Source organism: Biomphalaria glabrata, chromosome 12 (genome assembly GCF_947242115.1).
Source record: "Biomphalaria glabrata chromosome 12, xgBioGlab47.1, whole genome shotgun sequence".
In the NCBI taxonomy this organism is placed as follows: Eukaryota; Metazoa; Mollusca; class Gastropoda; family Planorbidae; genus Biomphalaria; species Biomphalaria glabrata.
The window spans coordinates 5,607,431-5,628,205 of record NC_074722.1 but is presented as its reverse complement, the minus strand read 5'-3'; the positions used below and the strand labels follow the sequence as shown (position 1 = coordinate 5,628,205).

Here is a 20,775-nt window from a genome sequence, read left to right as displayed (position 1 = left end):
CGATTTAATGGAATAGTTCAAGATGTTCTTTCCATGTCTATTCATGAGATGAAATAATGAATTCAGACCCATCAATTGTTATTTCCTTGTCTGGTTAGCTGACGTGGTTGGGCACAAGTTTCATTTTACTTAGGGACATTTTCATTTGGTCTCAATGTACTGAAACTTTCAGCCACACAAGATTCACAGGGATTGAACCAAGGTAAACAGACAACTGCACGACAGCAAAGGTTGACCAAGCCTTTCAAAAAAAAAAGGACAAAGGTAAGATAAAGCCTTATAATAGAGACCGAAAAGAGGACAAAGGTTTACAGAATATTTGACTTTTTTTTTCGTGGGGCACATCGGCACAGTTTAGACCATGTCGTGCCCTAGATTACAGAAGAGGACAGGAGGAGAACATAGCATTATAAAAGAGGACATAAAAAGGACATAGTCTTATAAAGGAAAGCAGAAAGGGGCACAAAACCATACAAGGACGGAAAATATAAAGCCTTCCAAGGTGGATAGAAAAGAGGACAAAATCTTACAAAGGTGGATAGAAAAGAGGACAAAATCTTACAAAGGTGGATAGAAAAGAGGACAAAATCTTACAAAGGTGGATAGAAAAGAGGACAAAGTCTTACAATGGTAGAAATAAAAGAGGACAGTCTTACAATGGACGATAGAAAAAAGGGCAAAGTCTTACAAAGGTGGATAGAAAAGAGGACAAAGTCTTACAATGGTAGAAATAAAAGAGGACAATCTTACAATGGAGGATAGAAAAGAGGACAAAGTCTTACAAAAATGGACAGAAAAGAGGACAAAGTTTTACAAAGGAGGAGGTAGATTGTGGTTGTTTTTGGTGGTGATATTATTGCTGAAAATATCGAAACCTGCCTTTTTATCTGCATTGCTTACCAAACAGATGACCCATGGCCCGCCCATGGGTGGATCAGTCGTGGGCCGCCTGTGAGTTTCTGTGAAAACACAGACTCCCTTTGTGATCTTGTTTGTATTTACCATGGATACGGTCATGAACAAGGCATAGTTTTAATTTTCCACGAAAAAATAAATCCGTGAAACACGAGAGTGACAACCAATGTACCTATGTATTACAGAATTGTCAACAAGGAAGTGAACAAGTCAGAGCTAAGTTTTTGAAGACAACAATCGTACCTGGAGCCTATTTTATCGGAAAAGTCATACGTAAGTAAAAACAACCCATGCGATGTTCCAATCGCTTCCGTATAGACTCAATGGTTCATTCTACCGTGAAGAATGAATTGTCGTCTGCGCTGATAGGTAGAATGTCCGAAAAAAAAAGTGGGGGCCTAGCGGGCGGCTTTAGTGGTGTATAAAATATATGTACATTTGATTCCATTAGTCATTCAGTCTTCATCTTCGTCTCCTGAGTATCTAACCTTCGACTCTTGCACTCGATTTTGGGAATAGTGTGAACATGTTGACAAGGCTGGGTCTACAGTGCTGCCAACGCTACCAACACTGTGGTCATGGAACTCGTTCTACGGCGTTGCCAACTATCAAGTACGTATTTAGATATCTAGATATCTAGCGATTAAGCTACACATTTCATCTTCGTTGACAGCCAAGTTGCCATTTTATGTTTTCAACGTACTACCGTGAATTTTTACAACATTTTTTTTTCACAAATTTTTTTTTGTTTCAATGAAAATATAATTAATGATTTCTGAAACTAAATTTAAAACACGTTAGCAATTAACGAAATGCCTTTCAAACTACCAAGTGATACAACCCAATAACACATAACATAAGGTTTCTAATAGAATAATGTAAACAAGTTATAATAGAGGTTTAAATGTAAATAAAACCAAGAATGAGACAATTTTCAGAAATAATCGAGAATGCGACTTTGTTGCTTCCGGTAAGTTTCCACAATTTCCATCGCTACTTTAGGAACCGCGGAGTCATTGTTTCGCGGGTATCCGACAAATAGTAATTAATTAATTATTTTTGTCGGTACTGATTCAAAAGTATTTATGCATAAACGTGGGTTGTTTTTTTTAAACGATCTCAGATCTTCAAGTCCGATGGCTTAGGATAAGTGGACTGACTACACAGACCCAGAGACGACCTGCCTGTGATGTCACCTCTTATACAGTAAAGCGGTTCCTTTTTTTTTTTTTTACAATACCTTTCTACAACTTCATGGAGCGTGGACCTGCTTGGACGCTGATCTAAAACGGCTCTAACCAATTTCCTAGAAATTCAACAGTTGACAAATATCACTGAGAAACAGAATTTTTGTTTTAAATACTTTATTTTAAGTTTTAATACTGTCTTTTAAAAAAATGTATTTCTAAAAATGTTTTTCTTGTTGAACTCCTTCTCTCCTAAATAACGATACCATCGTTGATTTGAGCCCATGATAGTAAATCAAATGTTGGTTTGAGCAAGTATATATTGTGTTTTATAGAAAGAGCATGCATTCTTTAATAAGTCTATACCAAAAGTCAAACGTTTTCTGATTAAAAATAAAAATGTTATTGAAGTTTAATCATAACAGGGCAGAATGTACAAATGTGAACAATGAGCAATTCTGTCAGAACGTGGAAAAATAATTGCGGAGATAAAGAGTTAAGCTCACTTTTCGCCATCTGCGTTTGTCTTGGGGGATAAATTATCTTCGTGTCCAGCGATCTAGTAGTTCTCCAGCTGTCTCTTTCCGAAGCCGTCTTCTAAGGCCGTCAAACTGACGCCTGTAATCTTTCAAGGGCTCCGGGTGAGCACCTCTGTTACGCCCTCCAAAAAAAATTCGCCTCTGACATACTCATCTTCCATACGTGATGAGTCTTATCCAGATGTGATGTGTCTTACTCGGCTACGATGTTTCTTACCCAGCTGTGATGTGTCTTACTCGGCTACGATGTTTCTTACCCAGCTGTGATGTGTCTTACTCGGCTACGATGTTTCTTATCCAGCTGTGATGTGTCTTACTCGGCTACGATGTTTCTTACCCAGCTGTGATGTGTCGTACTCAGCGGGGGTATCGAACAATGAGTAATACTTTTAAGTGGGCTACAGCATTTGCCCATTAGGTAGCGCAGGCAACTTTGAAAGAGGCGGCGTTCGGGGAGCGCCCTGCTGAGTGTGATAACAATAATAATAATAAATAACAGCTAAAATTAGTTTCACGTGCCTAGAACGAAACACTCGCGACTAGTCTAGCGTCTCTATTTCACGTACCATACAGCAGTAACTAGTAATAGAACACAGTGTTAACAAAGCGAACAACTAAGCTAATCCTCTCTCCGTATGACTTCAAAGATTTCTTCTTTATCTCTCACAGGGAATCAAACAGAATGAAAACGTACGCAAAAGTTGTGGCTTTTCTGCTTCTCGCTGGACTCAACGCAGCACACACTGTCAATGATTGGCTGTTCTATACAGATGTCAAAGACATGGGGAAGGGTATTGTATACGGGGAGCCAGATCAGGACGCGGTAAAGGCGCTCCTAGCATTCAGCATCATTGGCACGCTCGCTTTTATATTTGAGCTCACAAATCTTTGGCGGGAGTCCTTTCTTAAAGATGGAGAAACGTCTTGGCTGGATTCGGACCTACTGTCTGCGTTGGTCATCTGGACTGTCGACATCCCACAAATGCTCATCAGTTTTAGCTTGTGCCGGGAGGAGCCCATCAGCGTGTTCCAGCTGGGCAAGGCTTGCGTCATTCTAACAGGCATCTCCGTCAGGATCCTGGTCAGCTTGGTCAAGTATTGCAACAAAAATCACTCCCCTCACCACGTCAGCTATAAAGTGTGCATCATGCTGGGTATGGTCATCGAGTTCGCATTCGCCTTGGGCATCATTGTGCTGACCAAGACGAGACACGACGATTCGGGCACCACCAGTGTTAGGGTGCCCACTACCATATTGGACGACCAGTTCAGCGACCAGCGCTACTTCGCCAACGTCAGTATTTTTGGCAGCTCAGTCACGTCACCACGTCAACTATAAATCCTGCTTCATGCTGGCAATGACCATCGAGTTCGCATTCGCCCTGGGCACATTTCTACTGATCCAGACAGAACGCAACGGCTCGGGAACAGTCAGCTTCTGAGTCCCCCAGTTGGACGACCGGCGCTTCTTCGCAAAACGTCAGTATCTTTGCCAGCCACGCCCACTTCTTCGACCAGAGAAAGTATGACCAGGACAAAAATGATTCTGTGGTCGACTGGATAAGGCTGACCACTATCAACAAACTCAGGTCCATCCGAACAAAGAGTTCAAACTTTAAAGATCTAGTTCGATCAGATCACTAGCATGCTTAAAATTGTTTGTTTGTGACAACGTCGACATCTCCATACCGTCCATACAAAATGTGGCCAACACAACAAACGACCGGTCAACGCCTTCCAGTTCAGGTAGGAAGAGAACGGGTTGGACGGACTTTACTGGATATATTATTATTATTATTACACGACCGGATGTGGTCAACGTTAAAATGAATCCTTGCCCTCGTTCTCATTGTTTCTAAGCGTCATAGAAGGCCAGTAAAAAAACAAACAAACGTCAACACTATAGCAATTAAAAAAACACATTGATATGGTATAAACAGGTTCTTATCTTTACTTTAGACAGAAGATACTTAGCACATGTTATGGACATCTAGATATGTACAGACTACACCGTAAAACAAAATTGTTTCGTAAAATAATAAATAAAAATCCATTTTGTTTTTGTTTTCCCAAGTCAAAGTACTAATAATGTTTAACACTTGCCAAAGAAAACCTCGCCTTCTCCTCGTCAGTCGCCAATGTAGACACATAATTTGTGGGTGCCTAGGACCTAGTGTTGACAGTTTTCACTGATCTATCGGTTGTCTATTGTCTATTATTAGTTAGTTTTTAAAAGGAGAATTTCCCGAACAAGGGAAGCAACTGTCTATAGAAAAATTTATGTCATGTTTTCCATATGTTAACTCCCTTTTGAAGAAGAATTACCTACAACAGATGATTGCCGCTTCGCTCGATCTAACCAGCAACCAAGGCCTTCCAAGAAATCTCCTAATGGAATATATTCAGTCCCACTAGTAGTGATCCATTCCCTCAATGTGGTAGACCACCTGGAATATCTGGGAAGTACGGCACCCAACGACGCAGAGCTCTCGAGAGGCATAGATCATCTTCTCAGTAAAGATACAAATCTCTTTCAGCCACTTTCAAATGAGAATGGGATGAAATAGATCACGTTCCGTTTGCTAACATAAATCCCGATTTAATATAAGGCTTGCAGTTCGAGTCCAAAAAATTATTGAGGAATGCAGTATTTCCTAATCGATAATTATGAACTGGAACCAGCCAGCTGAATGGAATTAGCTAGTGACAGTAGCGACAGTTGGTCACTAAGCTGGCCACAAAGCACCCTTATTAACTGTTGTAAAGTAAAATAAAGTTCCCCTTTCAGACCTTGTGGTCTATAGAGCAGATGATGTAAAGGTCATCTGATTCTGTGGCCTACGGTTAACGAGGGTGTTATGTGGCCAGCACAACAACCAACCGCCTTTACTTTTCCCCAACAAATGTCAGGTACCCATTAGAGCTGGGTGGACTCGGAGGCGCCCAAGGATCCCGAACTAAAAATCCCAGTCTTCACCAGGATTCGAACCCGGGAGCCCCGGTTCAGAAGCCAAGCTCTTTACCCCTCAGCCACCGCGCCTCCTTTATTAACTGTTGACTAAATATTAAATAAAATGGTCATCTTTTCTTTCTTTCTTTCCTTTTTTTTTTTGTTTTCAACATTTAGATTCGCATTTCATTTGGAAACTGATGCTCAGTAAAGAAAGTTTAACGAACTGAAGTTCAGCAGGCATGTGAATACAATCTACTCGACTACTTCGTACTTTACACGAAAAAAGGCATACGTGAAAGAAGTGTCTGTGATTGATGCAACGAAAAGTTCAAGGGAAGCATTTTGTGTTATTATTGCGATTATACGCGTATACTCATCATTCTTAACAAAGCGCGTATCCTAGCAACCGAAAAAGCAATATTAGGATGTCACACATTTTTTGGTTTGGTATCTATCGAGTAATTCAAAGAATGCTAAATAATTGAAGGGAGATCATTTTTTCTTTAAAGCAGCTTTTTCCAAGCTGTGTTCCGCGGAACCCTAGTGGTCCGCGAGGCCTGAATAGGTGTTCCGCGAACTACTGGAGTAATTAACTAGTAGGCCAATCAATCTCTTTAAAAAAAAAGAATAAGCAAAGTGTTCTGCGAAATACTCAAAATGTACGAAATGTTCCGTTATGGAAAAATTTTGAGAAACACTGGTCTGGAGTTTTGTTTAGACTCGGGGCTCTGGAGTATCAATAATAATATTGAGTATTTGGAAATTCAGTTCAGTTGAATCTATTTTAATAATCCCGTTATTCGTTATGCCCCTCCCGCTCCCCGCCCCTGTATTTAATAGTGAGTGTGAGTAAAGTTAACTATTAGTGATCTGTTATTGATTTTTTTCTGCACAAAACGTTGTGCTACTGAATATTATTCCTGGGCAATACATGTTTAAATTACTCATTACTAAATTGTTACATTCCTTTGTGTGTATATATAATATATGCAACCCCCATACTACATAAAATGTTTGTAATATTATTTGTTGTCTCCCTTGTTATCAATTTTAGTTTATACAAATTGTTCTTATTGTGTAGTGTCAATCTTAATACAAGCACATTTTTTTTTTCCAAAAAACTTAAAAAAACAACAACACTTATATTAAATGTAATTGTATCAAATAGTCTCATGTACATCTGTATACATAATAAATATGTGCGATTAGAAATATTTTTACCAATTGTTTTGTTCTAGCTTTCAGCTTTCTCAATGCGCTATGATCCTATCACCTGTCTGGACCAGTTGTCAAAAGGGTTATTTTAAACGCATAAAAAAAAAAGTTCACTCAAGGGGACTATTTATACTTATACCACCACATCTGTCAAGCATCGCCTTATTCAAGATAACTAACAAACAAATAAAAAAAACAAATACTTTAATTAACTAATTGTTGTTTTTTTTAAATTGATTCTTGTGTTGTCAAGGAAAATAAATAACTGTGCAAACTTTAAGCTTAATACGAGATTGGGTGTCGGAGAAATATCGTGTACAAACTTTTGACCAGACTGACAAATCGAGTTGTAAAAATGGGGTCGTATTAGGAACCTCTGTGTTTGTGGCTTAAATCATTAGTGATAACACAACAGCATCCGCATACGTAGCTCAGCGCCACATTTGAAGATCTAATACGTACATTTTCAATTTTTTTTATATTTTTTTTACATACAAAGCTTATATCAACTTACTCAGAAACCATTGGTAACAAGAAAAACATTATTACTATAAAAACAACAACAACATAAAAATATAAGTTTACTTTAAGCGTAGATGTATGAATTATTTTGGATCAATCATGTATTTTAATAATAATAATAATAATCGCAAGATATTACCAGATAGCCAGCCACCGCGTGAATCAATCTCTTAAAAAGAGAATAAGCAAAGTGATGTGCTAAATACTCAAAATGTACGAAATGTCCCGTTACAGAAAAACTGTGAGAAACACTGGTCTATAATTTTGTTTAGACTCGGGGCTCTGGAGTATCAATAATAACACTAAGTAGTTGGAAATTCAGTTCAGTTGAGTCTGTTCTAATAATCCCGTTATTCAACTTCAATAATAATAATAATGGCAAGATATTACAACTTTAATTACAAGACTGATTCAAACTAATTGATACATCTACGCTTCATGTAAGCTTTGTTTTCGTTTTATTAAATTATTTTTTCTGTTTGTGAAAATAATTTTTTTTAGTGTTTTTCTTGCTTTAAATATTATTTTGTATAGCTGTAAATGTGTGATTATAGAATCAAAGAATTGCTTACGAATAGCTGCGAATTGAGATCGGTAACAAATCATTGTTGTCCAATAAATAAATAAAAATATCGATTCCAAGATGTAGAGGCGTTATCTTATCTTATATAATACAGACGTTACTTCAAAAAAGAAGATGATTACGTCCTACGCGTCATGCATTTAGTCATGCATATTAACCAATGACTTAAATTCTGCCAAGTCACTGGTTTTCCTGGCTAGCTCAGGCAACCCATTCCATGCTCTAATAGCACTAGGGAAGAAGGAGTATTTGTAGAAATTTGTCCTAGCATATGGGACGAGGAATGTGCCTTTTTTTTTTAAAGAAACGCGATTATAAAACAAGGCGTTGACCTTATTCGGTCACGATTTACATGGCAACCATAAACTAACATAGATTTTAGCTTTTTTTTTCTGTTTTGTTGTTTTAACTATAAGGAGTATTGAGCTTGGGACTATTTGACTCGTTTAGCTCTGGAACACTAAGAACACACACGTTGGGGGAAAGAGATAGTCACAAAATGTTTAGCGACCATTTTGTTTATCACTATCGATAACAGGCGTATAAATAAGTCTATACATGTCTATGGAGGGAACGAAGAGCTTTAGACCAACAATGATGTGTGATATTCAAATGACAAAAGTTATAAGAATTTGGTTTTAAGAAATATATCAATATAAAAAAAAAGCTGTTAAAGCTGCTAAACGAGTTCATATACGTAGGACCATTTTCAGAAGTATATATAAAAAAAAACAACAACCCTAAGACCATACGGGCATCTCCAAAGATCCACGTAGCTCGCAAAGACCTTTCTGCATGGAACAGTTTTATAGAAATGGTAAGGCGCACAGCGTTTTCCTGCCAGTGAAAGGGGGCGGGGCGCCACAGTTTGAGAAGCGTTGCAGTACGGTCAAGGTCTAGGGCATACCTTTTAATTTTTTTTTCCGAGAAAAGAAAGAGTGTAACATGACAGTAGTGACCATTATTACAGAATACATATCAAAAGGAAGTCGTCAATATAGAATAAAGCTTTCTATAGCAGTGAACGTAACTGGCGCCTATTTCATCCCAAAACTCATGGGCAACGACACCCGATGCGAGTAGATTCCGCATTGAGCCACTACCGCACTGGTAATCATTCCACCGTGAAGAATACGTTGCCGTTCCTGCTAATCGGCAGAATATGTCTGGTAATTAAAACATAAAAAGGTGGGGGCCTAGGGGGGGTGGCTTTGATGGTGGATGAAATATATGCACATTTGATTTCCTAAGTCATTCACTCTTCATTCTCGGCAAAATGACGACCTAACCCCCGTCTCTTCTCAATCGTTTTTTTTTTTGGGGTTAGAGTGAACATTGTTTCAAGGCTAGCTCTACATAGTTGCCAACTCTAGCATACAGACAATACAACTCAAGTCTACGGTATTGCCAACTCTCAAGTACGTATTTATCTAAATATCAAGTGATAACACTACACACTTTGTCTTTGTTGACATCAAAGTTGTCATTTTGTGTTTCAATCTACCGTCGTGAATCTTTACAGGGTTTTTTTTTGTTTTTTCTTAAATATAATTTATATTTCAAACTCAAAACATGTTAGATAAATAATAAACGAAACATAAGTCACAATACTAAGGTATAACATATTACATCAGATTTCTAATAGAATATTTTTTACTCAAGTAATAGTAGCGGTTTAAATATCCATTGTAATGTATATATATATTGTTATGACTCCTCCATGCGCATCTTCCATGCACACCGCCATCCAGGCTAGTGCAGAGATGCGCACGTCTAGTAACCAGACTAGAACAGGATGTTGACATGAGGAGAGAAACGATTTCCGCACAAGGAGAGAGAGTCAATATGGAGATGCTGTACTCAAGGCAAATGCCCCTTTGTGTTTTTGTCATGTTTCCGTGTAAATAAACGTCTATGTCTCGTTGAGTTGCCTCCCTTCAGTTATTACATTGGTCTCAGAAGTGGGATTATAAGCGACTCAACGAGAGGAGGTAGGATTCTAGCACAATGGCATCTTTGAAACAACTAGACCAACTTTTAGTTCAAGAGCTAAGGCAGGAACTTCGTTACAGACGCCTGAAGCTTGGGGGTAGCAAGGAGGTGCTTACAGCTCGTCTCCGGCAAGCCCTAATTGATGAAGACGAAGATCCAGATACCTACCTATTTGAAATAGAACCGGAGATTTATGAGCTTATTGGCAAGATACATGAAGATATTGATGCAATGTGTGGACAAATTAACAGTATGGGGAACAAGGTAGATAAAATGGTGTCTCAAATGAAAGAAGGAGTAGACTCGTTGGTAAAGGAGCAGTTGCCTGTAGACTCGTTGGTAAAGAAGTTGCTTGGTCAAGACTGTGGCTGCTCAAACAGTGGTGACGGAGACGCTGGGGATTGGAGCGCCGTCTGTGTCTGTGTTGTGGGCAAGTCTTGTGGTTGTGACTTTCAAGACGAGAAACGTGACAACGATTGCTGTGATGATCTCAACGGGATGTACCGAATCGAACGGAAAGAGACAAACGAAGAAACTGAAGACTGTTCCGTGCCTGAAGCGTTTGTTCCTGTTGTACCTGTTACCAGTACCTTACTGTTATGTGCCTGAAGCGTTTGTTCCTGTTGTACCTGTTACCAGTACCTTACTGTTATGTGCCTGAAGCGTTTGTTCCTGTTGTACCTGTTACCAGTACCTTAACTGAAGTCTGTTATGTGCCTGAAGCGTTTGCTCCTCTTGTACCTGTTACCAGTACCTTAACTGATGTCTGTTATGTGCCTGAAGCGTTTGTTCCTGTTGTACCTGTTACCAGTACCTTAACTGAAGTCTGTTATGTGCCTGAAGCGTTTGCTCCTCTTGTACCTGTTACCAGTACCTTAACTGATGTCTGTTATGTGCCTGAAGCGTTTGTTTCTGTTGTACCTGTTACCAGTACCTTAACTGATGTCTGTTATGTGCCTGAAGCGTTTGTTTCTGTTGTACCTGTTACCAGTACCTTAACTGAAGTCTGTTATGTGCCTGAAGCGTTTGTTTCTGTTGTACCTGTTACCAGTACCTTAACTGATGTCTGTTACGTGCCTGAAGCGTTTGTTTCTGTTGTACCTGTTACCAGTACCTTAACTGATGTCTGTTACGTGCCTGAAGCGTTTGTTTCTGTTGTACCTGTTACCAGTACCTTAACTGAAGTCTGTTATGTGCCTGAAGCGTTTGTTCCTGTTGTACCTGTTACCAGTACCTTACTGTTATGTGCCTGAAGCGTTTGTTCCTGTTGTACCTGTTACCAGTACCTTACTGTTATGTGCCTGAAGCGTTTGTTCCTGTTGTACCTGTTACCAGTACCTTAACTGAAGTCTGTTATGTGCCTGAAGCGTTTGCTCCTCTTGTACCTGTTACCAGTACCTTAACTGATGTCTGTTATGTGCCTGAAGCGTTTGTTCCTGTTGTACCTGTTACCAGTACCTTAACTGAAGTCTGTTATGTGCCTGAAGCGTTTGCTCCTCTTGTACCTGTTACCAGTACCTTAACTGATGTCTGTTATGTGCCTGAAGCGTTTGTTTCTGTTGTACCTGTTACCAGTACCTTAACTGATGTCTGTTATGTGCCTGAAGCGTTTGTTTCTGTTGTACCTGTTACCAGTACCTTAACTGAAGTCTGTTATGTGCCTGAAGCGTTTGTTTCTGTTGTACCTGTTACCAGTACCTTAACTGATGTCTGTTACGTGCCTGAAGCGTTTGTTTCTGTTGTACCTGTTACCAGTACCTTAACTGATGTCTGTTACGTGCCTGAAGCGTTTGTTTCTGTTGTACCTGTTACCAGTACCTTAACTGAAGTCTGTTATGTGCCTGAAGCGTTTGTTTCTGTTGTACCTGTTACCAGTACCTTAACTGATGTCTGTTACGTGCCTGAAGCGTTTGTTTCTGTTGTACCTGTTACCAGTACCTTAACTGAAGTCTGTTATGTGCCTGAAGCGTTTGTTTCTGTTGTACCTGTTACCAGTATCTTAATGAGCTGGACAGATCAAGACAACGTTGGGTCTGCGTTCAAGCCTGTTGCTATGGACCTTAAAGACCTCTGAATATCTGCCGGTGCTCACGAGGGAAATTCGAAGCTTGACAACTGCATCCAGAAGTTTACCATGAAGTGTACGTGCGGCGCATCACACATAGAATTTAGATGTCAAGAAAACCACCAACAGGGCATATGTACTTCTACCACCATCATCGACATTGGCATAGATGAATGTCAATCAAACCACTCTAAATCTGAGCTGTCAAGAGGAAGACATTTTCCACTTGAACCTGAAGAGACCTATCTTCTGGACGTGAGACTGTTGTCTGATGATGACTGCGGTGCATTGGACTTTGTTTGCAACATGGCTGCATGTGAACCTGCAGCTCCCTTGAGAGGCGTCTGTCGGGAAGGTCTGCTGAGACAGCGTGTCCGATCAACGGCTGTGCTGAAGAAAACAGTGTTCGACACTACCTCTTTGTGTGTCAAACGGCCACGTCATCGTCACAACAACAGCTTGGTCAACTGGAGAAAGAGAAAGCGGTACTGGAGGAAAACAATGCAGATGGCTTCGTGGGGAACACGCTCCCTGCCGCCTGTGGCTCCCACTGATCAACCTCCACCTGAACTATCAAACCTCAGCTGCAGTGTTTCTTTTCAGGACGAAAAGTACTAAGACTCCTCCATGCGCATCTTCCATGCACACCGCCATCCAGGTTAGTGCAGAGATGCGCACCTCTAGTAACCAGACTAGAAAAGGATGTTGACATGAGGAGAGAAACGATTTCCGCCCAAAGAGAGAGAGAGTCAATATGGAGTTGCTGTACTCAAGGCAAATGCCCCTTTGTGTTTTTGTCATGTCTCCGTGTAAATAAACGTCTATATCTCGTTGAGTTGCCTCTCTTCAGTTATTACAATATATATATCGGCAGAATATGTCTGGTAATTAAAATTCGTGGTGGATGAAATGTATAATATATATTATTATTAGACAGCTGCGCAGGGTCGAACACTTATCCCGCATGTAGACTACCGCACGCCAAAGGCGATCTTAAAGGAGCACGGCGTAACTGAGGTCCCCCCCCTCCCGTGAGCGCTATAAAGATTAACAAAGGCGTCATTTCACTCTCACTGGCATAGAAAAAGTAGCTGGCAGCAGATGGCCTCTAAAAGAGACAGTTTGAGAGCTCTCACGAAGAACGCTGGACACACATTTGAGACCCAAAGGAAAGCCCTTATTGAAGGCAGGCGCAGAAATAAAACTTAAATACACCGCCGGCGAAAAAAGGCTTTGTCTGCACGAGATGCGGAAAATTATGCAGGTCGCAAATCGGGTTTGCGTAGTCACGTGAAACACTGCACTCATCCTTAATCTTCGGAATCATGACATTGCCATGATATAGATTGTTTCCAGAAGTAATCGATGATGTTTTTTTGTTGTTAAGTTTACACGATTAACTTTCACCTCTTGTCTGTCTCTGTACTTTTTTTACACAGCTTTAATTAATTCACTTTGTCTAGGTGGAATCTTGTACACGTTATTTCTTCCACTTGCCAGTCTAAGATCAAGTTGAAACTTTGCATAATTATTCAATTACGATGACAACACAGCAATCAATCAAAACATTAACCAATTAGTCGAAATTAATTCATTTCGTTTCACATAGTTTCACTAAAAATTTGAAACCAAAGACATTTTAGACTACAAAACCTTCTATTTTAATAAGTATTTGAACAGCTCAGTGGCTAGTACGTCGGCCTTGCATCTTAAAGGCTCTAGACCTCGAGTTCAATATTTTACTCAGCATTTTCCTTTTTTTTTTTTTTTAATTTCCTTTTAGAAGAGAGAGCATAGAAATCTCTCCCAGTTCGATGCCAGTGACTGACGCCTGAGATGATCTTTGAAGCGCTCTCAAGTAAGCACATCAGTTACGCCGTCCTCCTTTAAAGTCTGGCCAAAACAATCGCCTCTGGCATATGGCCATCCATAATACATGTAGTGTATTGCCTAGCGCTGCTATCAATAAGTGGTGCCTTCCGTGGTCTACACCAGCAGGTGTCCTTTATGGAGCGCAAGCACCATTGGTGGAAAACGTTCGAGGCGCGGTCTGTTGAGTGCCGTTGATTAAGACGTCAAATAATGCCTAACTAGTACATTTAGTCTCTACTTCCGGTGCCTAGAACGGAACAGTAAGCTAATCATCTCACTGCATGGTTTCACTGACTTTTATCTCTTACTTCTCACAGGGAATCGAAGAGAATGGAAAAGTTCTTCCATGGTGTGGCTGTTCTGCTTCATGCTGCCAACAATGTTGCACACTTTATCAATGACTGGCTGTTCTACACAGATGTCAAAGACATGGGGACGGGCATTGTATACGGGGAGCCAGATCAGGACGCAGTCAGGGCGCTCCTAGCTTTCAGCATCATTGGCACCCTCGCTTTCATATTTGAGATCATCAAACTTTTCTTGGAGTTCATCAACGAACCAGATGAAAGTTGGTTCTATTCGGATTCACTGTGTGCGTTGGTCATCTGGCTTGTCGACATCCCACAAATGATCATCAGTTTTAGCTTGATCTTGTGCCGGGAGGAGCCCATCAGCGTGTTCCAGCTGGGCAAGGCTTGCGTCATTATAACAGGCATCGTCGTCAGGATCCTCGTCAGCTTGGCCACGTTCTACAACGACAAGCACAATAAGAAGCACCATCTCAAATTTAAAGTCTGCTTCATGCTGGGTATGATCACCGAGTTCTCCTTCGCCGTGACCATCTTTGCCCTGAACCAGACGGAGCGCAACGATTCGGGCACCACCAGTTTTCGGGTGCCCACTACCCTGCTGGACGACCAGTTCACTGACCAGCGCTACTTCGCCCACGTCAGCATCTTTGCAAGTCACGCCCACTTCTTCAACCAGGATCAACTAGACCCGGACAAGCATGACTCTGTGGTCAACTGGATAAGGCTGACCACCATCAACAAACTCAGGTCCAGTCCGAACAAAGAGTTAGAATTTAAGATCCAGTTTGAGCAGGTCGCTAACGTCCTTAAAATGGCCATCTGGGAAAAACTTCCATCCTGGACTTTGGTTGTTTGCTATATCGCCAACATCTCCATAGCGTCCATACAAACTGTGACCAACACAACATGTGCTGCTACAAACTATTTCAACCACCCGGTCAACGCCTTCATCAAGTTCAGGTATGAAGAACCTTCCAGCATGTTCAAGAAGAATGTCCTTGGGGAAATATACGTTAACATGAAGCTGAACCAGAGCGGCCAGTGCACACCGTACAGCGACTACAGGTCCACCATCCAGGACAGTCTGACGGACCAAGTCAACATGACCTTGCATTACTACCGCACCAACCTGTCCCTTCTCCCAACAGACGCCAACCACATGAAGCACAACGGTACAGAAGATGTTGCCTTCTTCAGAAACACAGAGTCAGACATGACTGATGTCCTTCAAATCTGGAAGACTGGGTGGGAAGAATGCAAGGCCACGGGTCACATAGCGCCAGTGTTAGACCCAGCAATGAAACTCAATTGCTCCATGACTTAGGGCCCCTGCACCTGTTAATGAGAAATCTTTGTTTCCCATGATGCCTAGTTCGCACACGTGGAATTTGTTGGCTACACCAAAAAGATTGACTGGTCAACATTATTAGTGAAACAAAATCTCAAGTTTTTGTACACTATTTCACTAACAGAAGTATCTCGTCATTATATTTACGTAATAATCTAGATCACAAGTTATCAAACGAGACGGAAAACTTAAAAAAGAAAAATCAAGATTACAAAGAGAGTTTGTGTTATCACACAAACTCAGAGGCGGCCCCCGTCGGATCCGCCAATTCGCAAGGAATATTCAAGACGTGATTTTATTTTGATTGTTAAAAGTAATAATGTTTCAAATATTTATTTGTTTGTTTTTTTAATTCTGTCTTACATGTTTCAAAATTAAAGATAACTAACTTGTCCAAACCTCCCGCTGGACGACGGGGAAAGGCAGCGAGCGAGGTATGAACCCGGGACCGTCGAGATAATCAGTCCAGCACGCTAACCGCACGACCAGGCATTGCTGCTAACTTAATAACAAACTGGTTACAAACTAATAGCCTAATATTGATAAAGAGTTATATTAGACATTACGGAACGACATCTACCGGATATGTACAATATGTCAGACGTGCGATTTTAGAGTATCTTTTGGTATTGATTTGTACTTGAAAAAAAGAAGAAAAGAATAGATATCTTGCTTGTACTTCTATGTCTCAGCACAGTTAACAACAGATCTATTGGCATTTTCATTTAAATGGAACTAGAATGAGGGTGTAGCTCTACCTGTGACGAGATGTTAATTAGTTAATAATTGGCTTGTTTGTTTATGTCTAGGGGAAATTTTATTAATTTTATCCCGCTCACATATAAGATTTTGTACAGGCACACCGCAACTAACAGTAAGAACAGACCAATATTATACGTTTATAAATAAAATAATTTAATAAATGAAAGTTTACAAAGGAAAATGATCAAATAAAATTATAATTAAGGAATGAAATGAAGGTGCTAATATCTAATATAACTGCTCATCATGGATTGCTAATTATTGAGTGAGTGGAGGAGAAGAATGTTCCTATGTCTCCTACTTATTTTTCTTAGCTGCTAGCTCCTGGGTCGTCTTCTGGCGGTCGTAGGACTGGCACTCAGAAGGATGAGTCATCCGGCTCTGTCTTAGGACGTCGGCTCGGGATATCCCTATGCTGTAGGCAAGCTGGCTCTATAGGTGAGGCCGCTGCCTGTTTAGCAATAGAGATGGTTGGTGCTGCAAACTAAGTTGGACGATCTCTCAGCTGTGATCTCTAGCTCGTAGAGAGCCGTGCTAACTCAACACCAGTTTATCTTCTGCTGCGAAGGTTGCTCTAATCTGTCGGCGTTAGGCAATAACTATTGGGCAGTGGACAGTTTGGGCCGGGTACTGGGCAGATGATACTGGGCAGTATAGGGCACTGTGGACACTGGGCAATATATTAGGGCCAAGGACAGTAGGCAATGCCTTCTTGCTAACAGGTATGTAATTGGGGGGGGGGGGGGTGGTGTATCTGGTGTGGTCTGCCTCGGTTACAGCTTTCTATGGAGATCTGGTAGTCGTAGCAATCGTGTGAAGTAACCAGGGGTAGCAATCAGGGGTAGCAATCAGGGGTAGCAATCAGGGGTAGCAACCAGGCCGTTTGTCCCTAATGAAATCTCACAACTAAACTTCCTAACAGAGGAGACTGTAAGAATCCTAGCGGGCCTAACTTGGAATGCTTTGGTCTCTCTATATATAGTTGGGGCATTTTGTTTAACGGGTGGGGAAGAAAGCTAGCTGATTTTCTCACATGTATCGATGTACCGGAGATGTCAGGCGTCAGGTCAGATTTATGGTCAATATTCGTTGCCTACCGTGAGAGTAAAGTCTTAAGCGAATATGTATCTGTCCAGCCCGAGTGCAATGCTATTCTTAGAGCGATGCGTATCCTGCGGGGGGGGGGGGATAGGTGTGAAAAGTTATTAGGCCGCGGAGCGACTTGTGAGCTGGTCACCTGTCCAGCGGTCAATAATTAAAAGTTAGCCCTGGAGAGGCTAGTTAATGTTTTACGTCGAGATTCGTCCCGTGAGAAACGTGCGAGGGGGGATAAATCCTACAATAAATTAGTTATGGGTGGACAAGAAAATAATCATTTAAGTTAAAAATTAAGTTTCTCACGGTTTGCTGGGAAAAACTAAAATGAACTTTTGTATGCAAGTTTCGTATCGTCACACTACCTAAACAAAACTTCTGATTTAGCACTCTTAAGATCTATATCTACTAGATCTAGATCTAAAATATAAATATGGAATAATTTAGATGTAATTAGATTTATGAAAATAAAAAGCCTAGGCCTAGATAATCTATCAATAGACTGAATGCAACATTCAATTTAAAAATAGTAGATTAGTTTTAGTATATTATAGCATTGCAATATTGATCTCGACGTTTGGAAATCAAAATCTACACTTCAAGTCTAGAAATTGAAATTCTATATCTTGATCTAGTCTATATCTACACCTATAACTACACCTATAAATTCTAGATCTAGAATCCATAAGGATTTTAATTAGAGTATAAAAATCTAGATCTAGCTTTAAAAATCTAGATATACTGTAAAAAATCTAGATCTAGTTTACTATACCGAGTTGTTTTAGCATTTCATTTGAAGAATTTACTCCATATGACATCAAAGGAAAAAAATCCACAACGTCACAGGGCCTAGTTAGACTAAAAAAATGTCATTAATACGAGCAGCTTGTCGAGTGTTCATAGACATTGGTGCACCGAGTGAGTTCTTTTAGCATTTCATTTAAAGAATTAATTCCAGGTGACGTCAAAGGAAAATAATCCACTACGTCACAAGGTCTAGTTAGACTAAAAAACGCCTTCATCAATTTTTCAAGGGTTCATAGACATTGGCACACCGAGGGTTTTTTTTAGCATTACACTTTAAGAACCCATTCATTCATATGGCGTCAAAGAAAAAAAAATCCATCGGTCACAATAGACTAGTACAAAAAATGTCTTTATTAACACGAGATATTTAACGAGGGTTCATAGACATTAGTGCACTGAGTTCTAATACAATTTATTTAAAGAGGATTAAAGCCGCATTTTCTGTGCCGTTTGTCGGTCAGTCTGTCTGTCCGTTATGTTTATATAAAAAAAAACAACTAAAAGCTACTGAAAATTTAATTAACCTTTAATTTTCGTTTCGAAACATCGCAATAGTTTTAAGTATGAACGCAATAGATTTAAGTATATATAATAGATTGTTCTGGATGTTTGTATAAAGACTAAAAGAAAAAGAGAATTCGAGAAAAATGTGATACCGTTATCTACATTTTCTGGATAGTCTCATATAAAATTTAGATGTACCACAGCCTTGTGGAGAGATTTTCATACCATATTTTGGTGTCAGGAAGTCTAATACTTGAAAATCAGAACATAATATTAACGATAATTAGATTTTGTAACGTTTTAGCTAGAATATAAATGTACTGTAAGAGAGAAGTGAGATTTTACAGATTTTAGAGTTAAAATATTTTTCATAAAAATCAGGAACAACATTTATTTCGTAAATGAGAAGGTTATTTGTTATAATAATTAGAAGAGGGATTTCAAACAGTAATTTGGCGTTATTGGATTTTTAAATAAAATTAGGAAATTTTAGCCGACGATTTGTAAGAAAATGTAAGAAATGTAGGTCGATTCCTTTTCAAAACAAAATCCGGAACATCCTTTATCGATTAAAAAACTTTTGCTATGTTTCAGCAAGAAAATTAAATGTAAAATAAAACAAAAAAGTGATTTTCAATAATCGTTTCTAGTAAATTACCTATTGTCGATATTTTTTAAAAATTTGTTTAAAGATGATAACATGGAACAATTTGATATCGATAATCAAACTATAGTGGCGTATTGTCAAAGAATATAAGTGAAATATTAGTCAATTATGCGATTGCAAACAATCATTTGATTCATTTTTCATAAAACAATATCCGGAACATTTTTACACTTAAATGTATCATAGGTTAGAAGAGCTAACAAACATTCGTTGGCGTTGATTAGTTTTGCACAAAAACATCCGGAACAATCAATTATAGATACTTAAAACTATTGAGATGTTGCGGGAGGAACATTAAAGGGTAAATCAGATTTTTAATAGCTTTTAGAATTGTTTTTTTTTTATCTAAATGTGTCCGACAGACAAAACACACACACAAAAAAAAAAGCCTCTTTTATTCTGATGGGGGCACTAAACAAAAAATAAATACTATCTGATTATTTTTCAAATTTTGTGGGAACTGATAGCACCATGCCTTGCAGATACTTGTCACGCTACTGCATGAAAGTCACTGCATAAAAAAGTCCATTTAAAAAAATGTGCATGATATTCACATACAAATTGCATTCTTAGCCTTTATTAACAAACATACATGCTTTCTTTTAATTTTAGCAGCTAGTAGGTCAGAAAAAACACCTTTAACTAATATTTATATTTGTTGTGAACATTTCTTGTACATTTTATAAACATATTTGACTTAGTGATACTGAAAATACACAGAAAATTGACTCTCTTTGTTAACATGGTGTAAAATTGCCTCCCTTACATTTACGCAATTGTTTTAGAATTGGTGTATTTTATGAAAAAATCGCTTGCATAATTAATTTTATAAATTAAACGGTTTGCTTTTAGAAAACCAAAAGTAGCTGTTGCACCTAAACTTTTCAAGCCACCTCGCATGGTGAAATAATATTTTTCATATCTCTTCTAGTTTTTGAGATCCCCACTGATCTCAGATAGACAACATGCTACACTACATTCAAGAAAAAAATTAAGACCTATCTGTTTAAAACTGTTTTTTGTCATTTTAGCTCTCATGTTTATGTTTGTAATGTTGTCACAGTTCTTTGAGCCCACATATTATTTGTTAACAGCACTCTTTACATTAAATTATTATTAGTATTATTATATTCAATTGTTGTCAAAAAAAAAAAAGGTGGACATTTTATACTTTAGGCCATTGCCGATGGATGGAGGACACAACCTCAAAAAGGAGGACAGTGCCTCCTTTTGCGGAACATCTGGTAACCCTAGTTGAAAGAAAAAGAAGAAGAAGCAATAGAGAACAGTAAGGGCAATATGGAGAAGAGTGATGCAGTGTAATGGAACCTCCTATAGAGAAAACAAACAACGAAAAAGGGCGAGTTGGAAAGTTTTTAAAATAGACAAATGAAACAATCTCTACACTTAAAGACACTGTGAATGTATTCATTTTCTT

At 39.2% G+C, this 20,775-nt stretch overlaps 3 protein-coding genes across 3 annotated transcripts in view; 2 read left to right on the top strand and 1 right to left on the bottom strand.

Moving 5' to 3' along the window:
- LOC106066830 (notchless protein homolog 1-like) overlaps positions 1-20,775 on the bottom strand; it is a 76,989-nt gene that overhangs the window by 50,109 nt on the left and 6,105 nt on the right. The gene's annotated exons all lie outside the window — the stretch shown is intronic.
- Positions 1,207-7,737, top strand: LOC106062911 (uncharacterized). Its single transcript, XM_013221227.2, has 2 exons — positions 1,207-1,527; positions 3,311-7,737. The coding sequence occupies exons 1-2, from the start codon at positions 1,442-1,444 to the stop codon at positions 3,978-3,980; spliced, it is 756 nt and encodes a 251-aa protein (XP_013076681.2). The 5' UTR covers positions 1,207-1,441; the 3' UTR covers positions 3,981-7,737.
- On the top strand, positions 14,062-15,820 carry LOC106066829 (uncharacterized). Its single transcript, XM_013225918.2, has one exon. It carries the CDS (start codon positions 14,174-14,176, stop codon positions 15,476-15,478), a length of 1,305 nt encoding a protein of 434 aa, XP_013081372.2. The 5' UTR covers positions 14,062-14,173; the 3' UTR covers positions 15,479-15,820.

Coding starts and splice junctions, on each gene's coding strand:
- LOC106062911 (XM_013221227.2), top strand. CDS start 1,442: ATGTTGACAAGGCTGGGTCTACAGTGCTGCCAACGCTACCAACACTGT. Junction 1,528..3,310: donor ACGGCGTTGCCAACTATCAA/GTACGTATTTAG, acceptor TATCTCTCACAG/GGAATCAAACAGAATGAAAA.
- LOC106066829 (XM_013225918.2), top strand. CDS start 14,174: ATGGAAAAGTTCTTCCATGGTGTGGCTGTTCTGCTTCATGCTGCCAAC.